At 41.7% G+C, this 27,136-nt stretch overlaps 1 protein-coding gene across 1 annotated transcript; it reads right to left on the bottom strand.

Moving 5' to 3' along the window:
• Nucleotides 1–734: 734 nt before the first annotated feature.
• Nucleotides 735–14,313, bottom strand: LOC129757074 (tetratricopeptide repeat protein 28-like). The gene is made up of 6 exons (XM_055754194.1): nucleotides 14,063–14,313; nucleotides 9,817–13,799; nucleotides 9,615–9,754; nucleotides 9,373–9,555; nucleotides 3,548–4,891; nucleotides 735–3,484 (listed from the first exon to the last, which is right to left on the bottom strand). The coding sequence occupies exons 1-6, from the start codon at nucleotides 14,102–14,104 to the stop codon at nucleotides 1,191–1,193; spliced, it is 7,986 nt and encodes a 2,661-aa protein (XP_055610169.1). The 5' UTR covers nucleotides 14,105–14,313; the 3' UTR covers nucleotides 735–1,190.
• Nucleotides 14,314–27,136: the final 12,823 nt, after the last annotated feature.

Below are 27,136 nucleotides of genomic sequence, written 5' to 3'. Positions count from 1 at the left end.
ATTTACTGGTTGATTTACAGAGAATATGATTTTCCTATGAAAACATTCGTCCAATATTCTATAGAAATCGCAATTCAAGGTTCATGCCTGAAATATTGCACCTCGCGTAACTTTTGATCTCATCGATAGAACTTTTCGAAAATTTCAGACATGCTAGCTTTATGATTAAACAATCACTCTGCAAAATTTCAATAAAAAATGTAGCGTAGTTACAGAGATATTGCAGTTTAAATGAGAAAAGTCCAAAAAGTCTGATTTTCGTAAAACTACTGTTTCTCAGGCCACACAAACTCGAAAAAGCTCAAATTTTGTGCGATAATAATTCGATAGTTGATCTATCTAACGCAAAAAATTTGATCAAAAAATATCATCAGAGTAGCAAGTTATGGAAGTTCAAAGTCGAAGTGACAGTGCGCTTGCTTCCAATTTCTATACAATTATGAACGGTACTGTACCTGGATCGCAACAATGGGAGCGAAAATAAGTAAGTAGATAAAAACGCAACCAATCAAAACATCTAAAATACCGACCGAAATGGCAACTTGCGGTGGGCTTGGTCTAATCAATCAAAACGTCAACTGATATGGCGACAAAAAATTGGGAAATTCATTAAAACAGCATTATTTTTTTACTTTTCCCTCAAACCATTGTTATTGGATAAACCCTCCTCCTTAATAAGTTTTGGGATTTTTTCTCATTCGTTAAGCATAAAGACCAACCATTCATTTCGTCTAAATTTATTGTTTAAAATTTGTTCCATCAATTTAAAAGGTTATGTACAACCTATTTACAACGGTGTTACATGAAATATATTACTGTGTTTTCTCTGCAATCCCTAACTCTAAAGAGTATTGTTCTCAAGTGCTTTTAGTCAGGCTATGATACAGTGGATTTATTGCCTTTACCTAAAGTGGGGTTTTTTCATAAAACTAACTATGCCTATGTAATCTCATTTTAAAATACAACAAATGCTTGTCAAGTCTTTACAATCTAATCAGTTCAGTTATGGTTAAAATTTTTTCAATGAATTAAAACTGTTAGATTAAAATGCTCTTAAATGCTACGCGTCACAAGATGAGCCTTGAAAGGATGTGGATGTGTACAGTTAGAAATTAATTAAAAACAAACGAAAAAAACTAAAATCAATGGCTTCAAAATTGGCTAATCGAACAGAGCTTTTAAGCACTGTTTCACGTATCGATGATGTACTTGCTTCGCTGAATCGTTCCACTTACTGTTGTCGTAACTGGCGCTGACACCGTTGGTCCAGCGCTTGACCCTTGAGACCCTTGCCCGTTGGAACCTTCGGGTTTGACTGCTTTACCATCAACCCCAACTGCTGTCGACGATGGGCTGCTGACGGTTATCTGCGACTGTTGACTCTTGGAGGTGGTGGTTATGGTGGAACCGGTCATGTCCGTTCGGAAACTTCCGGAACACTGCGAATCGGCAACGCTGCGTCCATCACCTTCGTCTCTCCGGGAGAGGTCCGAAAATGGGCTGCCACCTCGCTTGACGACTGTCGAAAGTGAGTTTTCCGTTGAGGAGGACATGTTACTGGTGAGGCCACTGACGGTGGACTTGAGTTGTTTCTGTTGCTCGAGAATATCGGCGGTGGTGAGATCCCCCGGTTTAACGGCAATGTTTGCGGTGACGTTGCTGAGCCAAGGTTTGGAGTTGGATTTTTTGGTGATTGTTGAGGCGCCGAGAGCAGCGGTCATTGCAGCGACGGCCGCTACGGTAGATGTGCTGCTACAGCCGCAGAGGAGATCGGATGGGCTGTTGCATAGAGTACATTGACCTTCCTCGAGTTTGCTGGACGTGGTAGCGTTCATTTCGATTTCGTTCATGGCTTCCGCGAGGTTGCCAACAGTTAGAGCGCTCGGTTTGTTGAGCATTGAGGCCGCTGTCGAAGCTTTGATGTCCGGGGAGTCGTCGTAGTTTTTGCTGAGCAGCAGCTTGGATAGGGAAGGAGCGAGACCAAGGCCGATGTTCCGTTCGTGGTAGACTTCCGAAATGGTGGGTGTCATTTCCCGGCTCATATGTCGAAGGATGGAGTCTTGGATGTTCTTGTTGTTGGTCTTTTCCTTAGCGCTACTTGTTCCCGAGGAGCTGTTTCCCGTGACGTTAGGAGGCTGAACTTTGCCTAAACCAAGGTCGGTGGGGTTTTCTGTCAACGGGATGATCTCGGCATCGGTTGGGTTGAAGTACAGTTTACTGGCGTTCAAGTTGAGGGTTCGTTCGTCATCCGGAAGAGTGGAAAGTGGTTTACGTTGATGACCCATGTGACCTCCTAGATTCGTTGAGGAAATCTCGGTGCGACAACTGAGGCGATCCATAAACGCCAGCTGATCGACCATCTTCCTGCTCATGGTAGATGAAGTATTCGGGGGGTAAGGTTGTTGTGTGGGGAGCATCTTCATCTTACGATTTCTCATGCTTTGCAAGGTGTGTGCTAAGCTGTTTAGTTTGCTGCTGATTGAAACAGCATTCGAAGTTGAAGGTAGATCGAATCCTCGTTCGAATTCAGAGTCGGAGCTGGTAGACTCCAATACGTTCAGCGGTTTGCTGTTTAGTTGGCTCTTGCCACCTGTTGGTACTCCATTCACATTGTTGTAAACAGGTGCTAAAGGTGCCAATGGTCTCAAACTATCAACCATCGGAAGAGTTTGACGAGGTGGTGGTAGAGGAGGAAGCTGTTGATTAGCTCTACGTAGCACTGTTGCATGTCCGGATCCCTCCCAATCGGTTGCAGAACTTGCCGAACTTGAGCTATCGGGTCTTCGATGGTTAGGATTCTGATGATGGTGTCCTTCTCTAGCGGGATCGTGGCCATAAGCAGCGTGAATTCCATTGTTAGTGTACAGATTACGGATTCTCGTTTGGTGTGCCAGCGCTAGCGAAACGTTGGGATCTACGTGCTGAAGAGTTACCGGTGGACTTGGAGTGAAGGCTGCATCGCTTTCACCTCCACCTCCGGGTCTTGAAACCTTGATAGTACCTCTTAAGCTGGAGTAACCCAACCCCTTAGCCAGATGATCACTCTTCATCAGAATCTGTTGAGTGGTGTATCCATCGGACAGTTCACTATCGGTGGTATTAGCTAGGCTCGAATCTAAGTTGGTAGATTGTCCATTAGCTGTTTGCGCCTGAGCTTGAGCCTGTTGACCTCCGTGTGGAACCTGTCCGGAAGCTTCCGTTTGGCCGCCGTCTGGTTCACCGCGCCTTCGGACGTAGGAAATGAAGGCGCTTCGAGTGCTCAGGAACGGTACCCTTCGAAAGGGTAACGGAGGCCGTGGGAAGTTGTAGCTAGCCTGACTTTTGACCGTTACGGCTGGCGAAATGCTACGCTGCTGTTCCGGAGCCGTCGGAGTTGGACTCGGTGGTGCTTTAACCTGCGGTGGTTCGTCGGACGAGTCTTCATTCAGAGATTCAGAACTGCTACTGGATTCAATGCCCAAACTTTTCGGGGCTTCTTGGGTGTCTAAAATGAAAATTAAGAAAATAAGTACCTTATGGTTATTTGAAGTTTTGAGAAATCACTTACCAAACAAAGCCAACAGCGATTGAAGGACGAATTGACAGTTTCGCCGATTGGCCTGTTTACCCGTACGCAGTGTAACTTGATCCTGACCAACCTCCATTAAATCGAATCCTAGCGAAGCGAGCAGTTCATGGCAGCCGGAAACTCTCCAGAGTCGCACACTCAGCGGAATATCGATACTCTCGTTGTCGCACGGAGCTTTCGGTGGGAACTGAGCTATCACGTTACGCATTACACCAATGATTTCGTCAGCAATATCCGAGTTGTTGACCAGCTTCGACATGGCGTAGAGAGTAGTCGGCGAAAGGGCCAGTAGAGCCTGTAGACTGGCCGAACATTGGGATAACCGATCTTCTGGATCAGTTTGCGGGAAGAACACACTCGAAGGGATTCCATTGGCAGCGGGTTCAAATCGGAACCCAACTGCCATTAGTAGATCTTTCCAACCGACGACCTGTCCAGCTTTGTTCTCGATGCTTTTTTGGGTTGTGTACATCGCATTCTTTTGACCGCGGTGAATACGTTGTAGACTTTTCTCGACCAAATGAAGACACACCCTCAATGCGTCACGACACTTATCCGGAGTTCTCATGAGTTCACAAAGGGCTTGACCTATCAGTGCCACCTTGTTACAGAGACGGACGTTTCCTCCAATCAAAATGAATCCGGCCCAATTGGCTGGATGAGCAAAGTGCTTGGTATGCTGAACTGTTTGCATAGCTTCGGCAAGAGCTTTGGCAGCTCGAGTTCCTTGCAATAATGCGGAGTAGAACGCTCTCAGCAAAATTTTCGCTGCCGTTTCCGGAACAGGCCATAGAGATATTAGAACGGCACCAGTGCCAGCATACAACCAGCTACCTGCCAAGTTAGCTACTCCATGACCCGTAATCGGTTCCATCGAATGGTACGAGCTCAAAACCACCAACTTAGCACTCAGCTTTGTCGACACGACATCTGCGGCACTTAGAATGAACTCCGACAATGGTGGAATTTCCATATTTGTAGACGAAAGATCAGCGCTATCCTCGTCGTTCTCCAGCTCACCGGAAGCATTCGGGTAGAAGCGTTTCTGGGACTGGGAATCCAGAACTTCTCCCGGGCTCAACACAACGGCTCCCAGCTTCCAGCTAACGTTGGCAGCAAAGTGAACGCACTCGGCTGCCGGCAGTTCCGACAGGATCGCTTCCTTGGTGGCGCCACAGGACACCAGGGGTTTGGTGTTCAACATGTCGGAAACCATGGCCGCTTCCTGGAGCGAAGCCGGGGATTCACTCCAGCCCCAGTTGTCCGAGAGTGACGATGGGATTTTGGGTCCTCCGACGACCAGGGCACTGTTCATACCTTCCGCTGGAAGATGGTTGAGAAAAACTCGGTTAAAATACAGTTTTTTGTCAAGAAGTTCGGAAGAAAATGTGTATCAGTGTAGATTTTGTGAGTCACTCATAAAAAGAATGTGAAATATTCAGATTTCAGATTCATTAGTTGTAAAAATATTGTTGAAATTTGTTAAAAAAAGCAACAGAGTTTTCTTATTAAATGATGGCGTCAATAAAATAAATGTGAAAATACTTTTTTTTATAGAAAACATTTAAAAGTGTCTTTCACTTTTGAGTGTGTCTCATTCAAAGTAATTACTCTAACATTTTCAGTACCAAACCGGTTCCAGTTGAATTCTACGACCCAACTGTAAATTCTGTTTACTTTTTCATTAGATATGTACATCAGACTAGTTCCCTTCTCGGCTTTTTTCGCTGATCACAATGTCAGTTACAGGGTTTGATCCTCAGTCATTTTAAAGTAGTTTGGTCAAATTTGTGCTCATTTGAGTAAGTTTCCAGCGTGCGCTCGGAGTTTTAGTATGAAAAGTCAATTTTTCTTGAAAACTTTCGTAAATGCGCTCTAGCAAGCTGTTATAAATACACCAAGATATTTTTTTACACTGATATATGTACGTACCTCCTAAAAAAACCGTGCAAAAAAAACCGTGTTAATTCCCGAAAACCGTGTAAAAAAACCGTGCTAATTGCGGAAACCGTATAAAAATAGACCTTTAAATTTATGCAGCTCTGAAACTTGAAACAATAAGACATGAAACTTGACACTTTAGACTTGAGACCTGACACCTCAGACCTGAGACTTTAGACTTAAGACATGAGACCTGAGATCTGAGACTTGCGAACTGGTACCTGAGACTTGAGACCTGACGATTAAAACATGAGACCTGAGAATTGATACGTGAGACCTGAGACTTTCGAAATGACACCTAAGATCTGATACTTGAGACTTAAGACATGACACCTGAGACCCGAGACCTGAGACCTAAGACATGGGGCATTAGACCTGAGACCTGAGACACAAAACATGAGAAATGGGACCTGTTACCTGAGACCTGAGACTTGAGATCTGAGACATAAGACCTGAGACATGAGACATGAGACATGAGACCTGAGACATGAGACATGGGTCTCTGGTCTCAGATCTCATGTCTCATGTCTCATGTTCAATCTCTCATGCCTCATATCTGAGGTCTCATGTCTCATGTCTAATATCTCAGGTCTAATCTCTCATGTCTCAGGTCTAATGTCTCATGTCTCATGTCTAATGTCCCAGGTCTAATGTCTCATGTCTAATATCTCAGGTCTCATGTCTCAGGTCTCAAGTCTCAGGCCTCAGGTCTTAGGTCTCAGGTCTCAGGTCTCATGTCTCAGGTCTCATGTATCACGTTCTTAGTCTCAGAATTAAGATTTTCCCAACTACAAAAAGATTCTAAGTGTTTTCCTTTGAAAAAGACTTAAAATATTTTCTCTCAAAAACCGTGTTAATTTGCGAAAACCGTGTAAAAAAACCGTGTTAATTCCCGAAAACCGTGTAAAAAAAGACGTGTAAAAAACCGCGTAAAAAAACCTAGGTTTATAAAAAAGATGTGATATGACAAGCATCTGTATGGATCTGGATAATCGACTAAATCAAACCGAAAAAATAAAAAAATCATGAACTACCAACTTGTACAGAAAATTTACTTACAAGTTGAGAGTTAAAAAACAGCAGTAAATTGAAAAAAAAATTCCGTACAATTTTTTCTTGGAAAGATAGCCTTAGTTACAACCTTTATTTTGATGTATGTATAGCACTTAGGTGACAAATGAGCTCAAATTTGGCCAGAGTACTTGAAAATGAATATGGATCAAACCCTGTAAGTGGCATTGTGATCAGTGAAAGAAGCCGAACTAGTCTAATGTACATACAGTGTCAGACAATAGAATAGGACCGCTCTAATGCAAAATATTCAAATCACCTTTGAACTGCGAATTCAAATATAATAATATGCGACACCTAGCGGCAAGCACTTATTGTAGTATGCCAACTTTGTATACTGCAAGTTTGTTACAATCAAAGCAACCCGTTTGTTCTACTCGACCAGAAAGCTGTCAGAGGGTAAAAAAAAGTCGCGTCATAAAATAAGACCAGCTCATCAGTTCGGCTGTTCCGGCATTTTCAGCGCTCTAGATTTGAAGAAAAGGTGTTGTTTTTGGTGTTGTTTGTCCATCTTCGTGTCCTGGTAAGTATTTCCCATAAAATTAATCATGTAAATCATGAAAACAAACAAAAAATTAAGATTTCCTTCCTCCTACTCTGTTTTCATCAATAAAGCGATGGGTCGCGCACAGCACTGTACGGAGGTCTAGCGAGCGATCATCCGGAATCTGTACAAGGCTGGCAAAAGCCAACGCGAGTTTGCCGACTACTTAGGAAGGTCGAAAACTTTCGTTTTCAACGCGCTTCACAGCACCGGCAAACGGGAACTGACCGGCCGCTCCTGCAAAACGACGCCGAAGGACGATTCGGCAATCAATCGGGCCTCGCAAAAGGACCCTTTCAAAGCGTCCAAGCAGATCAGAGACGAGCTGAACTTATCTGTGAGTTCCCGGACGGTTCAGCGACGGTTGGAGGAGAAGGGACTAGGAAGAAAAGGTCCCCGGAAGGTGCCGATGCTGACGCGGAAGCACTTTAAGGCGCGGCTGAAGTATGCGAAGGACCACTTCGATTGGGTCGGTCCGGAAAAGGAGAAACTATGGAGAAATGTGCTGTGGTCGGATGAGACCAAAGTGGCTGTGCGTATATGCCCCAGTATACAAATAAAACATTCAAACATGGAGGAGGTAGCATCATGGTGTGGGGGTGCTTTCCTTGGTACGGGGTGGGTCCCTTGTACTGGATCGACCGGATTATGGACCAGCATCTTTACGCCCAGATACTTCGGGAAGTAATGCTGCCACACGCCGAGTGGGAGATGGCCCTAAAGTGGCAGTTCCAGCAGGACAACGACCCCAAACATACAGCTAAAACGGTTAAAAAGTGGTTCCAGGATAATAAGGTAGACGTTATAGAGTGGCCAGCACAGTCCCCTGATCTCAATCCGATGGAGAACCTATGGGAAATAGTTAAACGTAAGGTGTACACCGAAAAATCAAAAAACAAGCAGCAGCTGTGGGAGAGAATCCAGGCGGTGTGGTACGCCATCCCGGTGAGAACGTGCCAAAAGCTGGTGGAGTCGATGCCGAACCGGGTGCGAGAAGTGATGCGTAATAAGGGTTATACCACCAAGTACTAACCCTGCAAATCGATCACGGTATGAATTTCCTTTTTTTTTAATTTTTTTTACCATGAATTCTAAAGCGGTCCTATTTTATGTCGCGTTATTTTAGTCAGTAAGTATGTTTAAAACGCATTTTTAAATAAAGGACAATTGTTTTAACTACGGATGATTTTAATTTCTTCGAAGAATGGAATTTACAATTTGTAAATGGTTTGATGCACTTAAATGGAAATGTTTTTCTCAAAGTTTTGTCACTTTCTGTTTTGGATTGAGCTGTGGTCCTATTCTATTGTCCGACACTGTACATACAGAGCACGTTGCCTAATAAAATATATTTGGATTTGGTTTAATTTTCATAAATATACCTTTTTCTGTTAAAGTTTTTAAATTTTGATGGATTAACGAAGTTGTTGAAATAGAATTCAAGTTACGAATGGTCGAAGTTGTTGTAAAAGTATAATTTTAATTATGATGTTGATGTGATTCGGTGATTTTTTTACAATTCTTATACGATTTTTATACGAGTTCTATACGATCTTACTATCTTTCTAAGACTCCAAACACCTCAATATTAAAACTAGAGACCGATTGAATGCCCTTCATACTAATGACATGTATATTCACCAAAAACCCAGTCGGAAAACATTGCAAAATGTGTGATGGAATTGATAACATGATGGAGATAACGAGATAAATACCGAACAGTTTTGATAATTTAAAAATTGTAATTGTTTTTGTATTCAGTGACGGTAATCTGTTTTGAAAAAAATATATGAAGCCCTCAGAGCCGAAGGGGTATAAGGGTAAAATTGATCGATTTTGAGTGAATAATGCCAAACGATTGTCCATATTTTAAATTATATTTGGTGATTTTTTTTTACAGATTTTAAAAATTATATTTGCATTCGAAAAATGTATGCATAACATTTGACAACAAATGAAATTAGTTTTTATACACTTTTACCCCTTTGAAGCTTATACCAATTCAAAGAGATTTTCAGATCTCTGTTGAATTTAGTTAGTGTAGATTCAGATATATTTGTCCAAATGATATAGGCAGACTAAAAAAGCGTTTAATTCTTAGAGTGTAGATTTTCCAAACAGAGCTTCGCTTTTTTGTAGAAAACATTTAAGAGGGTTTTTCACTTTTAAGTGTCTCTCATTCAAAGTGATTACTCTAACAACACCTTCTGTATGAATAAATTCACATAAATTATGAAGTTTTACTCACTCGGTTCCCTGGTCTTGATCCGACTCTTCTGCCTTAAGGTATGCAGTGACGGTACCGTCAGCAGCGAACAACGCTCCGAGAGGTATTCCCCGGTTTCATCACCACTCCTCAGGATTGCAAACGGTATCAGGTACAGCTCCTTTTCCAGGACCAAAATAAGCTCCCGTCGACCAATCCGTGAAGCTGCGAAAGGTTAAAATTTCATTTATTCAAAGTTAACAGATTGAAGTCCAAGAAATTACTTGTGCTGATATCGGGTAGAAGATCTTCAAACGGAGCCAGTAGGAGGTTGTACAGCACATGCAAACAGGAAGGTCCCTGCCATGGCGGTAGCATCGTGGACCGTCTCGATCGGGTAGACCCTTGTAAGCTTCCAATGGATCTGTCGAATGAGATTGAACGTTGTTTAAAATGTACCAAAAAAGTCTTTGAACCTTTTTTTACCTAGTAGATCCTTGCAAGCTGGCCACTGATCCACCCACACTTCCCAAGCTGAACAGCGAACTCAACGAGTAGTTGCTGGAGTTCAGCAGATGGTTTCGGTTAACCATCCGGAGGAAGCCAGCCCGTTCGTTGGCCAAATCGTCCAGCAGATTTTCGTTCGAGGATCTCCAACCACTTCCGTCTCCCTCCTGCAGGACACTTTCCGAATTCACTCCCAAACTATCGCGCACAAAATTGATGTACTGTTCGAGCAGGGTTTCGGGTTTTTGGCCGTTTGCTTCAGTGAGCGTTGGCTTTTTGACCATTTGCAGGGTCTGTTCGTCGATGTTGGCAATGTGGAAGCGAACGATCCGCTTTTGAGGCGAAAGAAACCAGGCGAGTAATTCACTGCCCACCAAACTGTAGTAGATGATGTTGGTTTTGCTTTTGTTCACTGTGTCGAAGATGTATTCACTACACGTTAGCAGAGTTTTGCGATTGTTGAGCGAATTTTCAGCACTTTGATTCGAATCGGCTCCCATTCGGGAGCGACACCGTTCCGCGGCCACTAGAGCCTCTTCATGGCGACTCATCGAGACAAGAATTTTCTGCAAATTTTGATAGCAACAAGTTTGCAGTTCATAAAGACTTGTTCTAGCCTCAGCCGTCACTTGATCACTTCTTATCGATTCGAGGATTTGCGCGGCACTTTCCATCTGCTGCCGGGCGCCATCTTCATCATTGGTACCCAGCAGCGACAACCCGAGACGATACCGAATCTTAGCTTCATCTTCCAACTTGTTCAGCGATTGAACGATCGACAGTCCCTGCCGTAGGAAACTGACCGCCTGGCTCAGCTGTTCCATGGTGTGGTAAACCCGTCCCAAAGACAAACACGCGTGAGCTTTCGTCAGACGATCGGTCGTCAGCGAAAGTTGCTTCTCGAAATAGCGCACTGATTCACTGTAATTTTTAAGCGACTCATAGACCGAACCCAACCGACCACAGGCTCTGGCTTGCAGCGTAGTGTGGTTCATACTTTCGCACAACTCCAAATCTTGTTTGTGTAGCCGCAGCGACTCGTCGTAATCTTCCATCAACTGAAACACTGAACCCAGCCCACTGATGGCATCCGAGGACAGAGCCCGGTCACCCAACTCCCTCGCGATATCCCTCTGATGCTCCAAGCAATTGATCGCTTGCTCAAAGTTACCCAAAGCACTGTGTAAACTTCCAAGATCCCCGTAGGCCGCAGCCTTGGCTTCCGGATTGCCCAATTCGTGCGAAACAACCAAACGCTTTTCCAAACACACCAGCGCTTCTTGCAAATTACCCACCGATTTGTAACAGTTACCTAATCCTCGGTAGGCCCGTTCCTGATCCCGCGGGCTCTGCAAAGCGATCGCCAAAGCCAAGTGGCGTTCGTGACACTTGATTGCTTCCGCGTGGTAATCACCGAGGGCATCGTAACAATCACCTAGGTGTCCCAGGGCCCGTGCACGATCGTGTTGCGCGGTAGGGGTGTTTACTTGTTCTAGAGTTCCCAACTGTTGCTCCAGATAACCAATTGCGTCTTCGTAGTGGCCCATATTAAGTCGGGCGATACCTAGATTTCCGAAAGCTTGAGCCTCAACGGCGGAGTCCTGCAACTCCTGAGCTCTCTCCAACTGCTCTTGGTAGCACTTAACTGCGTGAGTATAATTACCAAGTGCCATGTGGACAGCCCCTAGATGTCCGTGAGCTCTACACTCCCCAGGAAGATCACCCATTTCTTGCCTCAAGGTAAGTTCTTGGGTGTGATAACCAAGAGCCTTGTCAAACTTCTTCAACAATCGATGAGCTAAGCCGAGCGCTCCACAGGCGGCAGCTTCCATACCCCTTTCCCGCGCCTGTCTCGCTAAGGACAACTGCCTCTGGTACATTTTGATAGCTTCGTCGACGTCACCCATCCGAATGAGGACATCCCCGATGTTACCGAGGGCCCTAAATTTCCCCGGCAGGTGATTGGTCATGTGAGCGATGGCGAGGAAATATTTCTGGCACTCAAGGGCACCAGCTGTGTTGCCTAGAGCTAAATGGGCTAGGCCCAAATTGCAGTAAGCTCTGCCCATGTTCATTTTGTTTTGGAGGTCCTTGGCGAGGGCCAGGTCTTGATCGTAATAGCGAACGGCCTCGCGATAATTCCCAATGCAGTAGTGGGCATAACCGAGGAAGTGGCAAGCTTTACCTTCGGCGGCGACGTCACCGAGTTCTTGCGATAGCATCAGATACTGCTCGTAGTAGGGAACGGCTTGGGCGAACTCTTGCCGGGAGCTGAGGCAGTTGCCCAAGTTCAGAAGGGCACAGGCCTCACCGGCGGTGTCTTTGAGTTCCCGAGCGATGTTCAGGTGGGCCCTATAGTGCATCAATGCCATATCGTGGGCACCAAGGGCTTGATAAGCGACAGCTAAATTCCCGTGAGTGGAAGCTTCCGCACTCCGATCGTTGACCTCTTTGCTGATGGTGAGTTCCTGTTTGTGGTATTTGATCGCTTGCTCGTAGAAACCGGCGGCCGAGTAGGCGTTACCGATGTTGCCATAGGCTCGACCCATGCCGGCCTTGTCCTGGAGTTGCCGCGCGATGGTGAGGTGAGCTTGATGAAGTTTTAGTGCCGCGTCATGTTCGCCGAGCAGTTGATAGACTATGCCCAAGTTGGAGCAGGCACGCCCTTCACCAACTTTGTCCCGAGCGGCCAGTGCCATTTCGAGTTGTTTTTCGTGCCACCGTTTGGCCTGATGAAAGTCATGATTACAGCGAGCGGCGTGGCCTAGTCCTGCGTATGCTCGGGCTTCGATGGCGCGATCACCTAAGGTTTGAGCTATTCGAAGCACATTTTCGTGGTAGGTGATGGCCTGGGTGAAGTTTCTTTTGTAATGGTAGCTGGAACCGAGATTGCTGTAGGCTCGTGCTTCCTCTACTTGGTTCCCTAACTTCCGGGCCAGTCGCAGATGCTGGGTGTGGCAATCGACGGCGGAATCAAATTCGCCCATGGCAAGATAAACGGCACCGACATTGCCAATTTCGCGAGCTTCTTGTAATCGATCACCCATTTGCTTCACCAGTTGAACGCACTGTTTGTGGGAAGCTAGGGCATTTGGATAGTCGCCTATGGCCGTGTAGACGTGGCCAAGTGATGTAAGTGCCGCGGCAGCCGCCTGGGTGTCTTTACACTTCATAGCCAATACGAGCTGATACCGATGGGAAGTTAGGGCTTCCTTGTAGGATCCCTGACTGAAATAAGCTGAACCCAGATTCCCGTGAGCGCGACATTCTCCGGCCGTGTCTCCGAGACTTTTTGCCACCGCCAAATCCTGTTGCATGTATGCGATCGCTTTGTCCAATTGATTTAACGCCCAATGGGCCGAACTTAGCGCACTAAACACTGAGCCTCTTAACTTCAGGGAACACGACCCTATCCGGAGGGCCGATTCCAACACTGTCACTGCCGAGTGATATTGACCCGCACCGAGTAATTCCTGACCCACCACTGATATCACTACGAACGGGGATTGATCGAGTTTCATCGCCTTCAACTGCTGGAATGTGGGCTCGAGAGAATGGCGCAGCGGGCTCTTGATTGAGGCTTCCACAAGCCCGGCCAGCAGCTGCTTCGAGTTGGGATCCTGGGCCAGTCCGGAGCTGAAGGCGGCCAGCGCTTCTCCGTACCGGCCGAGACATTGCAACGCAACACCCTGGCGAAAGTAAGCTTTCGGCCACTGGGGGCAGAGTTCGCGAGCCCGGGTGGCATCCTGCAGTGCCAGCGCAAATTGACCCTGCTTAAGCCGGGCCGCCGACCGATTGCTGAATAGTATGTGATTGCTCGGGTCCAGGCCGAGCGCATCCGTGTACAGCTGCACTGCCGTGGTAAAATCCCCATTTTGGCAGGCAGTGTTTGATTGGCGCACTTTCTCCAGGAATAGTGCTCGATTGGCGGCCGGTAGTTCCGGCGTGCCTTCCGGTTCGTTCTGAAATAACAAGGAGAGGAAAAAAAAACTAAATTAAAATAAAATTAAAAAATTGGTACGCGCACACGAGAAATGGAAGAATGCAGGAACATTAGTGTGCCCCGATCTGCCATGCCTGTTTCTCTACGCGCTACCCCGCTATAAAACATTGTGAGTTTGTGAGTGAGATGGGCGCGACACACACAACAGGTAATTATGGGGTTCGTCGCGTGTGCTTTTGCTATGTCTCTTCGTTTTTTGGTTTGGAACTAGGCTACGCGTACCGAAAAAATAAACTCGGACAGTTGAGACTTGTGTGCCCTCATCGAAGAGGACCAGCCAGCAGCCAACAGCAGATAGAAGTAACAGCACCAGCGTTGGAGAAGAAGAAAGTGACCACCGACCAAAGAGATACAGTCGTCGTCGAACGAACGGCGACAGACAGACAGACAGACACACAACGGACAGAACAGGTAGGTAGCGGATTTTTTTTCTCTTCTGGACGGACACTCGCGACGTGGCCTTCTTGTTTGGGATGGCGTTCGATTGAGACTGACGAGCGAGAGCGATCGGTGGCTTGTTGGGACCTCTGGCTTCGCTATGCTGCCGTTTCTTGTTCTGCTGGTCTCTGCTGGTGGTACGTGTTGATCACCCGCTCGATCTCCATTGGGATCGCTCCCGCGTACGAGAAACGGAAAGTAGGAATTTCTCTCCGACTCGATCTTGGCTCGGGGATGAGATCAGGCTAAGATCGAGTTGCCGTTTTATTTTTGAGGCTACATTGAACTTTCAAAAGTTGAACTTTGAGTTAAATTTCTTGATTTGATTTTTAGCCGAAAATTGTGTTCGAGATAACACCAGATCTCGACTATTTTTTGACCCGAATGACAATTGTTAAAGGGTCATTAATAAATATTAATAATAATAATAATAACCAGATCTCGACGTTTCATGCTATTTTAAGTCATTTGGTATCAAAATTTAAATTTCGATTTTAACGATTCCCTTAGGCGATTTTTGATGGTCAATAAAACGAAACTTTGAGCACTTTGAGTCACTTTTAAATTAACTCCGATTGAGCCGAAATTTCGCGCAAGTCAGTATTTTGGGTCTATCTAATAAATCTATATGGTTGATTTCAGAAATTCGACATGGCCCATTTCGCTGCAACTCTAGTGTACATATAAGTCTATGAAATTGAACAGGAGTTTAAGCAAAAAAAACATTAATTTTAAAACATTTTTACACAATTCACAGTTTTGAAGAAGCAACACGTAAAATAATAAAAAAGGTAAAATTTACCGAGTAACTGGGGTAAATTTTACCTTTTTTTTCATTCACCTAGCAAAAAGGTGAATTTTACCTTTTTTTTTCTTTTCACCTTCATGTTTCACCTTTTTTTCTTTTCACTTTCACCTTCACGAGGTAAGCTTTATCTCGAAGAGGTAGAAAACACCTTTTTTGGATTTACCTTTTTTTCTAGGTGAACACTCTTTTTTGTCTACTCGATTCAAGTAAACATTACCTCGTTGTCAGGTGAGTTTCACCTGGGTAAGGTAAAAGTTACCTTTTTGGATTTCACAATAATTCACCTTTTTATCTCGGTGCATTTTACCTTTTTATTATTTTCCGTGTAGTCTTCCGGACATCTTTTTAAACGCACTGGACTATGTGTGCCCATTGCTGTACAGACCTGTCCTGAGCTCCAAAGCTCGGAAGCAATACCGATGGACCACTGGAATTTTAAAATATTTTGTTCAAGCTAACCTATCTCCCTAACTCGCCTAATTGTAATCTCTTATCTCAAACTTTCCCTCATCAAGTTGATGAATAGTTAAAAGAACTGTCTTCTCAAAACGCTTTAAAATATAGTTATCCTCTTCACTCACTTGAATTATGAGAAATTAATTCAAACTATCCTCTCGCAACGCTTCGTGGATTGTTCATATCTCGAGGTGTTCTTCCAATCCGCTTGATTTCCAATTTGATAAGAAATTTAAGCTGTCCTCTCAATTCGCCTCTGAATTTGAAGCTGTTCTCTTAATTCGCTTGGAATTCTTATCAGTAACTCAGGGTGTCCTCTCAACTAGCCTTTCGATTTTAATCTATCATCTCGACTCACTTGATTTCTCATCAATAATTCAGGCTGTCCTCTCAACTCGCCTTTTGATTTCACGCTCTCAATTCGCCTGATATCTCATCAATAATTCAGGCTGTCCTCTCAACTCGCCTTTTGATTTAGAACTCTCGCTTGTTTTTTCAAAAATAACTCAGGCTGTCATCTCACTTCGCCTTTCGATTTCAAGCTGTCCTCTCGACTCACTTGATTTCTCATGAATAACTAAGGCTGTCTTCTCAACTGAGTAACTCGCCTTTTGATTTAGAACTGCCCTCTCAACTTGCTAGATTGCTCATCAATTACACTGGCTGTCCTCTCAACTCGCCTTTCGAATTTTATCTGTCATCTCGACTCACTTGATTTCTAAGCCTCGCCTCGCCTTTTGATTTCAAGCTCTCAATTCGCCTGATACCTCATCAATAATTCAGCTGTCCTCTCAACTCGCCTTTCGATTTTGAACTGTTCTCTCAACACGCTTGTTTTTTCAACAATTACTCAGGCTCTCCTCTCAACTCGCCTTTCGATTCAAGTTGTACTCTCGACTCACTTGATTTCTCATAACTCAGGCTGTCCTCTAACTAGCCTTTGATTTCAAACTGTCCTCTCAACTTGCTTGTTTTCTTATCAATTACTCAGGCTGTCCTCTCTACTCGCCTCTCAACTCGGAGAAATTTTCGCCAAGCAAAAGTGACGCTGACCGAAAAATAATGACGTTCTGGGACAAATTGAGGATCCTGGTGACGCTTATCTGTACAACATCGTCGTGCTAGGAATCACCGGATGTAACAAAAATTCCACGATGAGGTTGGCCCTGATGGTGAGTGATTTATGGTTATTTTGGAAATATATGTGAAAATAAAATTATAAACGAGGCATATTTGTTCATTGACAACAGAAAAAAAAAACCTGAAATAAAGCAAAGATTTCTAATCTCATTCTGAAAATTTACATCCCAGTGTATTTTTACACGATGGCTTTCTGCTTCCAATTTCATGCACCTTTTTGATTTAAAATTTCACACCTCGAAAATTATATTTTTGAAAAAAACACATCGTGAGTGAATTTTACATCAAAATCGTTGTTCGGTTTCCGTGCATCGTTTTTGGTCTAAATTTATACGAATGTTTCTTGCTGTGTAAGGAGAGGAAGAAAAACCAACTAGGTATGCGTCATTCGATGCTGAAAAGCGTCGAAAACAGACTTTCTATGTTGAGAAGTTAAATCGTTGGTGACTAGAGTCGGGTGTGAAAACCAATTCTGAACCAAGATCAGCAATATTGGTTGAATCTAGCTGTTCCAAAAGCTTTTGATCCAGACATGGGTTACCATCCAAAATCAGTATCAGGATAAAAAGCCAGCCAAGATCAGCCTCCGGGGTCAGGCTCCAGGATCAGGATCAGAGATCCAGGATAAGAATAGGACTGAGGATCTTGACCAAAAGCAGAAGCTCGATCTGAGGTTAACATTTAAATATGTGATCGGAAGCGAGCATCAGAATCCACGATGAAGTTTAAGGGTCAGAATTTGGATCAGCTTCAGTGGTCAGAAGAAGAGATCAGAATCCAGGATTCAGAACCAGGATTAAGATCAGGGAACAATGTTGGAATCCTTAATCAGGATCCAGAAATAGAACCAGGATACGGGGCTCAGGAACTAATATCAGCATTCCAGATCGGGCACTCAGATAACATTCAGGGATCATGGTTCTAGATCCAGGGTCAGGGTTCATGATTCAGGATCCAAGATCAGGATTCAGAATCAGAGATCGGGATCAGCACCTGGATCCGGGATTAGAGTGTAAGATCGGAATCCGAAATCCTGGATCGAGACTAGAATCTGCGATCAGAAGTATAAGCAAGGTTGCCGAAATCACAGAAAAATCTATAATTTCACAGAATTTTGAGCAAACTTTCATCACAGGATCTGTGTCACAGAACACAATATTTTAGAAATATTCACAGCTTTCACAGATTTATAAAATTTTGAACGATTTTTCAAAATTAAATCTTGTGGTATGTCAATATAAGTTTAGGTTTATAATCTTCGAATTGGAAAAAATATCATAAAATGGGTTCTGTTAATTAATTTTTGTTAAGTAAAATGTAAAAAGCCTTAATTTGACATGTCTTTTGAATGAAATACTATGAGAAAAGTATCATAGAAAAAAGTCACAGAATTTTTGGGCTAAATCACACAAAATCAGATTGCTTTCGTTTAAACACAGAATTTTGTTCGGTAGCCTTGAGTATAAGCCGGGGACAGAGACAATTATCAGGATCCGGAATAGAGTCATGGATCCGAATTCGGGTTCAAGGTCAGAATCTGGGAAGAGGATCTAGGATCAGCATCAGAATCTACGATTAGGATCCAGGACCAGTGTTCTGGATGCAGGATCGAAATTTAGATTAAGAATCCGGATCAAAGTCCAAAATCAGGGATTAAGATTCAAGTCCGAGGACAGTAATTGATTCTTGATCCCTGATTTAGTCCCTGATGGAGATTTAGTAAGGATCGAAATGTTGAATATGTGAAAATAAAGTCGTTTTTACTAATAACTTGAGACTGAAAGCCGAAAATAAACTCATTAAAAGTAAACTAAACAGCCGCTCCAAAAAGAGAGAATTAATCAAGATAAAAACAGAATTCAGGACCGTGATCCAAAACCAGGATCCGGGATCAAGATCCAAAACCAGAATCTGAGATCAGAAACAGTATCTAGCATCAGAACCAGAATCCTAGATCCGGGATCGAGATCTAGATCCAGAATGAAGTTCTAGGGCCAGAATTTGGATCAGGGAAGGGAACAAAAGACAGGATTAAAATTCGGGATCCAGAATCCAAATTAGGATCCGGGATGAGAAAAGGAATCCTGAATTAGGATCCAGGAACAGTATCAGTATCTAATTCGAAATCCTGGATAAATTGCCTTTAAATCAGCAATAGAATTTGAGGTCGGAGTCCAGAATAAGTATTATGATCCGGAAACAAGGGCAACAATCCTAATCCGGAATCACTATCAAAATCCGGATTTAGGGTCAGAATCTGGGAACAGGATCCAGGAACAGTATCGGGATCCATTATAAGGGCACATGGTCAAAGATCCAGAACCAGGATCATGATTTAAAATCAAAAGCCAGGTCAAAGTCCAGTATCCAGCATCAGGATCAAAAATCGGAATCAGGATACATGAATTTAAGATCTTGATCCAAAACTAAGAATCGGAATCAGAATTTGTGATTAGAATCAGGATCCAAAAGCAGGACCAGACTCAAGGATCCATGGTCAAGATTTGAGATCCAGATCCAGATCAGGATCCAGGATTAGGATCAGGTAAAAGGATCAAGATCTAGAATCCAGAATCTAGGATCAAGATTCAAGTCCGAGAATAATTTCAAAAAAAGAATCCGAGATCGTGATCTAGAATCATGATCAGGGTTCATGATCTTGGATCCGAAATCATCCTCAGAATCGGAATCTGAGATCAGAATTAGGATCCAGCGTCGGGACCAGAATCCAGCTTTCAGAATCAAGATCAAGATCAACATTTAAGATTCACATCATGATTAGTATTAAGTCAGGACCTAGAATTCAGAATCTTAGATCGAGATTCAGGTACGAGATCAAGATCAAAAACAAAATCCAAGATTGTGAGCCAGATTCATGTCCCAGGATCTGGAATCATGATTTAGAATCAAAATTTGAGATCAGAATCAGAATCCAGCGTCAGGATCAGAATCCGGCATCCAGGATCAAGATCAGGCTGAACATTTGAAATCCAGATCCGACAGGACTCAGGATCCAACATCCAGGACCAGAATCAGTATAAGGGATCAGGATTTAGAATCCAGATTCTGGAATCAAGATTCACTTCCGAGAACAGGAATAGAATCTTGATCCCTGATTTAGTTCATGATGAAGATCCTATAAGGAATCGTTGAATATGTAAAAATAAAGTCGTTTTTACTAAAAACTTTAGACTGAAAGCAAATAATCAACTCACTAAAAGTAAACTAAACAGTCGCCCCAAAAAGACAGATCAGGATAAAAAATCCGGAATTATGATTTAGAATCATAATCTGAACTCAGGATCTGGATTGAAATCAGGATCAGAATCGGGTTTATGATCCAGGATCAGTGTTTAAATCCAAAATCGTGTTGTTTTAATTTTTTTTTCAAAAACTCAAACAATTTTTATTGATTGCCGTTTTCTTCTCGTTTTAAATCTTCATTAAAAAACTTCCTATTTCATATATCGAAAAAAAATGCGACCAAAGTTGGCCCAAACTTTAGGCTTAGACTTCCACGACTGGTGACTCTCTTCTAAGTACAGAGTCCAGGATAAGGATCCAGATTGGTTTAGTTAGAAAATTTAAATTTGTTTGCAAACCAACATTACAAAACTTTTTTCAGCCTCTGAACGAGATCAAATATGGATCAATACATTGAAAAAGTAAAATAATTAATCGATTTTGCTGAATAGAAAACTAGGAAACATTTCTAAAACAGGTCATTACTTCTCTAAAATGATGACCCTTGTCCTCTGTTCAGTTTAATTTACGAAAATTACAGCGATACCGTATAGTATCGTACACGTTTTTAATTCTGAAAATAAAATCTTTTTAAGATAAATAAACCCCTGTTAATTGATTTTTTGTAAATTTATTTTTGGCATATCGGTGAAAATTAAATTCTTGGAGAAACAATATCAGAATTAACTGAAAAAATGCTGTTTCGCTCTTTTCAACATATTTAAATTTTCTTCTCACTTTTCTATCCCCCTTTATCAATTTTCAATTCTGATATTCTTTCTCCAAGAATATAAATTTCACTGATATGCCGAGAATAAATTTACAGAAAATAAAATCTGAATTAAGAATTTATGTTTCAAATCCAAAAGTTTTGTTCGCATCTGTATAAATATACTGAAAGTTGGCACCCTTGCCAACATTCGCTCCCTCGAGAAAAAAAACCTGCTTTGAAGACTTTAATATCTTTTGATTGGTGGGAGAGAGAAATTTTTCCGAATTTAATTATTCTAAGTTAATTTTCGCAAATTTAAGATTACATTTTTCGTGAAAAGGGCTAATGATTGAAAAAAATCTACGCGAAATAAATTATTATCATTGGAATTTGAACGATTGTGGTTTTTCATTTCACGATCGATTGGCAAGGCGATGGAAGTAAAGAAGTTTCTCAAATTTTTCTCTCTTCTCCCTTCGATTGGCAGCTACTCTCCCGAAATTTCGCTCAACCTTGGCTCAAGCTCTCTTTTCCATTTTAACTAGTTACTCCATTTGACTCTGCCGAAGAAATACCTTTCGCATTTCGTGGAGTCTGAACTCAAGCGATGATAGCCACCTTTCCTGCTACCATCATACTTAGACCAACTGATCAAGCTCGATCACTCAAAGCTCAAGCTAAAACGAGTCATTTCAATGTACCGATTGGCGAATTGATCCAAAGGTAAATTTGTGTTTGAAAAACGTAGAATTTGGATCGGTTTGAAATCTAAACTTTTGTAAAACGAACTCGGATGACCTAAGTTTCGGCTTCAAAAGGTCCAGATAAAAGTTTGAAAAAAAAAAAACAAAAAATTTAAGTGGGAAAAAGAAGCTGAAAGAGCCCCAAATTCACTCGAGCGGACGATCGAAGGTTTCAATTTTGATTTGCACGATCTACAATTTCGATAAATTTCTTTTTTTTTTGCTGCTGCATGCATCAGCATCAACAACAATGTTTATGCGTGATCTTTCATACGCAACAAGTAGGGGGTAGCTACTTGATCTCGGGAACGTATGCATCTGCGCTTCATTCCGTCAACTTGGATGGAATAGTTTTTTGTTTCTCCTCTCTCTCTTCATCGTACCCAGTTTTGCTTCTCTCGTTCTTGTCCAACTCCCAACAGTTGAGAAGAAGTTGGTTTGTTGAAGTCGTGCAGTCGTTCGTTTTTTTGAGGCGAGTGCGACTGAAACGCAAACACATCTGATGCCGGTGGAATGTGCCGGAGATCGATCATGTCACTCGGTGGCGGCGCGTTCGACCGAAAAGATGGTGGAGAATCGAAGCGGAAGGAGAAGGAAAGGTTCAGTGAAGAGTTTTTGGTCGGATAAATTGTGCTGATCGGACTAACTAATGTGCTAGCTTTCATCGTTTGAACAGTAGTGCATTTCAGTAGAATAGAAGATGGGTACCTGTCTCGGATCTCGGAATCGGTGGCAGGAAAATAGATGCGTGCTGCCCGATGAGATGAAAATGTTGGCAGCTCACCACTTCAGAAATCACACCAGCTGCTGCCGGTCGAGGGCAGCCTAACGGAATTGGCACAAGCTAAAGCCCTTTGAAATATACATACATACATATTTGCCCGGGTTCGTCACCTGTGAATTCGAAACGCGTTGAAGTCTTTCGATACAAAGAACGAAAATTTCTGTTTATGATCAATACCGTTGTATTAATATTATCCAAACCAATGAAAAAATACTGAAACTGAACTGAACCAATAATATTAACTGAAAATCTGAATTTAAATTTTGCATTGAAGGGTTTTTGATTTTTTAACTTTTTTTTTTTAATTTGCTTACAAACTTTCATTTTGAAATTTCTGTATTTTTTCCGGAATTCCCTACCATAATTCCATTTTTTCAGGTTTTTAATTTTGAAGCTTCATCCTGAGAGCCTAGTTCTCATCAGAGTTTCACATGAAATACAGCGATGATTTAGACTAGATACTTTTATCAATTTTATGTTCATTCACACTCATTTAGATTAATAAAGAAAGACTTTTCACGAAAGAAATTTTTATTACGTGAGTATACTAGCAAGAATTGTGAAAATTATGTTGAATTGTTTGTTAAACTTGGCTTAACCCATGTCAGTCTGTTCCCTATAGACTAGGAAACTACAGAACCGATTTGCTTGAAACTTGGCAGGTGGGGGTATTAGAGGCCGGGAAAGGTTTCTATAAATAATAGTGGGAGACCCTTCTTTCTCACTGGAAGGGGGCAGGGGGTCTCCAAAACATAAGAAACATGTATGCACAATTCGAGAACCGATCGAGAAAATAGTACCAAACTAGGCATGGAAGCGTATTTGGGTACGAAGAAAGTTTCTTTAAAAAATTTTAGACCCCTCCTTCCTTTCAGAGAGGAGATTGATAGGGGAAGGGGCTCCCTTTCATTTTTTTTTTACAAAAATCGAGTGCTATTCGAGCTGATGGAACGGCAGCTGCAGTCATTTAGGCATGGAACTGTGGTAGAGTATGAGGAATGTTTCTATTATGGTTTAGTACTCCTCCATCCTTCCAATGGAAAGATGGGAAGAGGTGGAGGCCCTCATATAATTTTTACCTGCACGACACAAGAACTAGTCGAGTAAATGGAACATAATTAAGTATAGGAGTATATTTGGCTACGAAGAATATTTCTATGATTTTTTGATAGGGGTAGGGGTGGTAAGATGGACACCCCAATTTCTCCACAGTTAAATGCCAAAACACTGGGTGGATTGCACACATTCAATGAGCCACTAATAGTTGATACCAAAAATTAATAAAACAGCCAAAATGTACATATTTTTTAAGGGGGGGGTAGTCCAATAACTCGGAATTGAAAAAATCTTTTTGTGTGTGGTCATTTCAAGTGCACAGCAAGAGACTGGTCACGACCAGACATTCCCGGTGCATGTTCCGTATACCCAATGGAACCAGATTCTGAATAATACAAAAAAAAAACATCAAGCGACTAACTAAAACTAGGGATCAAGTTCTGTAAACTTTATTTGTAATGTCCAGACATGTCCCAGATAACCTTAAATTCAATAGAGTAACGTTTTCCTGACATAAGCTCGAGGCATCTGGAAAGTTAAAATGAAAATAAACACTTACCCGCACTATATTTTTTTTTGAAAACAGTTCAATTTAACAAAAAAAAATTATTGAAAAAAAACACTTACCTTTGACGGTATTTGTTGATAAGTCCTCTGAGCACAGATATTTGTACAAAAAACTCGGCGGAAAGGCGTTTAACACTTTTAAAAACGTTAGTTGTTGTAGGCCGAAAACAACATCACCACCTGGAAAGTGCACGTGTGTTTTGTTTTTGTTTATTATTTTCAGTGTTTGACAGCTCCGTGTTCCACAGAGTGTCTCTAATAGCCTCTAGTGATTCTGCGATAGGGTGGCCATAAAGTTTGCACTACACTGGATTCTTTTTTTAAACGATTGTTGTGTTCGTGCACAAAAAGAAATCGTTTAAAAAAAGTTCAAAACAATCGGGCGAAATTCATCGCTCATTTCGAGTAAAGTGGCCAACTTGGACTGCAAATCGATCATTTCCAACCAGGTAGACCATTCTGACGTGATTCGGGTGAAATTGGGAAGCTCAAAGATTTGTTTTGGATTGATCTGTTTTGGGTTTTAAGCCACGGTTGTTCCGGAACTTCCGTAAAGTCTCTAAGTGGCCATTCTGTCCCATGTTCCTGTCGGGAAGCAACGTCCGAACCAATTTACTATCCAAGAGTGGTTTGGCAAATAGCGGGAATGTCTAAAATCTGTTTTTGACATGTTCGAAAATCGTCTTATTTCGAGAAAATCGTTTAAAAAATATCGTTTAAAATAAAACCGCGTAAAATAAGATCGTTTAAAAAAAGAATCCAGTGTACTTTATAAAGAAATAAGTAAAATTTAAGAGGGTGTCCATTTTACCAACACTTCCTCTACTCCTCCCTTCTTCCATTGATGGTAAAGGGAGGAGGGAGAAGGCTCTCATAAAATTTTTTGCACAACTCATATAAGATGGGAAAGGAAGGCTCCCACACAACTTTTTTTTTATTTACTCGAGAAACTAACTCAGCAAATGGAATCAAATTTGATTGTTATAGACCCCTCCTCCCCCTCCACATCATCCAGTTGAGAGTTTTCAAGGGTAGGAAGCTCACATAAAAGTTTTTAGAATCAACTTATCACGTTAACTTATCAGATTAAAATAACATGAGAGGATTGCTGTATACTTAAAATGTTTCTTTAATAATTTCAGATCTCTCTTTTCCTCTACAAGGTAGGAAAATGTGGCTGTGGTATTTCGAGAAACCTCTCCACATTTAAAAGGGAAAAGTTCAGATTTCATTTGAATAGAACTTTTTTTTTTTGCAAAATTCAAAAACGTATTAGGAAAATTAAAGCAGAGAAAAAAAGAAAATATAACAATTTCAGGAATTATGAATAATTATCTTTTGCAAATAGAACTTAAGTTGCAGCACTCATTTCAAAGAGGTTACATCTGAATAATGTTGAAATAAATTTTGAATAATGTACTAACAAATCAAGATTAAATTAATTTAAACAAATTTCGTAAATTTTTGGAAGGTGTAGCACACCGGGTCAGCTAGTAATATGTACGTCTCGGTGGTCGAGTGGTTAACGTGGTAAGACGGTAATCACTGGTCCACTGATGGCATGGGTTCGATTCCCATCTCGGTACTGGGTGTAAAATGTTAATCTTAAGTTGTCCACGTCATTAATTCAGTCTGTAAAGCCTAAATCGGCTAAGACGGTGTATGTCTTAACAAATATAAGTGTAAGTGGGATACAATAAATATAATTACGGCTTGAAGCGCTCTGAATTTTTTTCATTGGTCACACACAACAAATTAAGAGACTTACTGGCAAAATTAAAATAATATATTGTGTTGTTCAGATTTCGACTGGTTTTTGTTGATGTGGTATTGACTTTCTTTTCTGAAATCGGCACTGGAGTCTATTTTAGAAGTGATGATTATTTTATTTCATCCAACGTTTCGAGGCTAGGTTGGTCTCATCCTCAGGGAAAACTACAAGGTTGTACATATTTTGTTGAGTTAATGGATTTGAGCATAATCTGTTTTGTCCTACTTACAATATAGTCATCTTTATGTGCCTGCTCGAACTGTTAGATTTTGTTAATTGATTTATTTTTATAATATTATTTCTAAACTAATCTTACCAATAATTGAAAATTATGATAAATTTAAAACTATCTTACAGAACTTTTCAACGGTGATTTTGAAAGACTGAACAAACGGCTTTTTCAAAATGAAGTGTTGCTTGCGTTTGTCAGTTGGGTATCTGTTTGATTGTTGTCGATCCAGACTTCCTGGCTGTCAACAAACGTTCCCCAAACCCTTTAATTACATTTGTAACGGTTGATTTGGCAATTTTTAGTGATTTTGCCAGCTTTGCGTGCGAGTAGCTCTGATTTTCGCGATGGACGAGCAAAATTTTGATACGCTGCTCTTCTTCCTTGGACGGCATTTTGACAACTGAAGAGTGAATTCCAAAATCAAAATAGGAGCAACATTCTACACACACACACACCTTCAAAATGAGGGGTGTTCAGGTTTTTTAAATGCAAAATTGAAACAGATACGTCAAGTTGATATTGACCAAATTTTGACCGTATCACCCTTTAATAGCGCCAAGGGATGAAGAGATAGACGTTTGATGTCTCCAGCAACATTGTTCAGATAGACGAGCCTTTCGAAATTGCCAATAAAATACACTAAATGCTTTCTATTTGAGCTTCAGCAACTTCTAAGCCCATTATAATATATGAGACAATTGTAGATCGTTGTTACAACGTTGTCTCAAAGACAGCGAACCATTTTATCCATTTTACAACGTGTCAGGTTCAAAAAACTGTTTTTTCAAGATATTTTTTTTACTTTCACTGTAACTCCTGAGGGTGATGTGATTGGACTTTGATATATTCAACAAACTTATGTATTTTGATCAGATAAACAACTTTGTCGATGACAACAAAGCCTTAATTTGAAAAACAAAAAAGTTAGCATTTTTATCTCGCTATCGATGGACCCCTCGGCCAAAATTTTTATACTAGAATATGCTCCACACAGCAAAAAATAATGTAACGATGGGCGATGTAATTTGAGCAGATGTTAGTCACAATATGTACACCCATAGAAGAGGTTGCAAAAATCCAATGCCTATTTAGCATATCTCTGTGCCGATAATGCGCTGAAATGTGCACTGTGCCGAAAAAGATATGTTTGAAAAACCGTAACTGGCAGAAGGACTCGGCTCCAAACCAAAATGATGACCACTACATTCAAGCGAAACAAGAAAAACATTTTATGGGATTTATTTCCTATTGGATAATTCATCCCAGAAACAAGAAAATAAAAATTAAAACCACAGCGCCGTAGAGAGAATCGAACTCAAATTACCAATCAAAGCGTCTTGCCAATC

This window comes from Uranotaenia lowii, chromosome 3 (assembly GCF_029784155.1).
Source record: "Uranotaenia lowii strain MFRU-FL chromosome 3, ASM2978415v1, whole genome shotgun sequence".
NCBI lineage: Eukaryota > Metazoa > Arthropoda > Insecta > Diptera > Culicidae > Uranotaenia > Uranotaenia lowii.
This window is presented reverse-complemented; position numbering and strand designations above follow the sequence as displayed.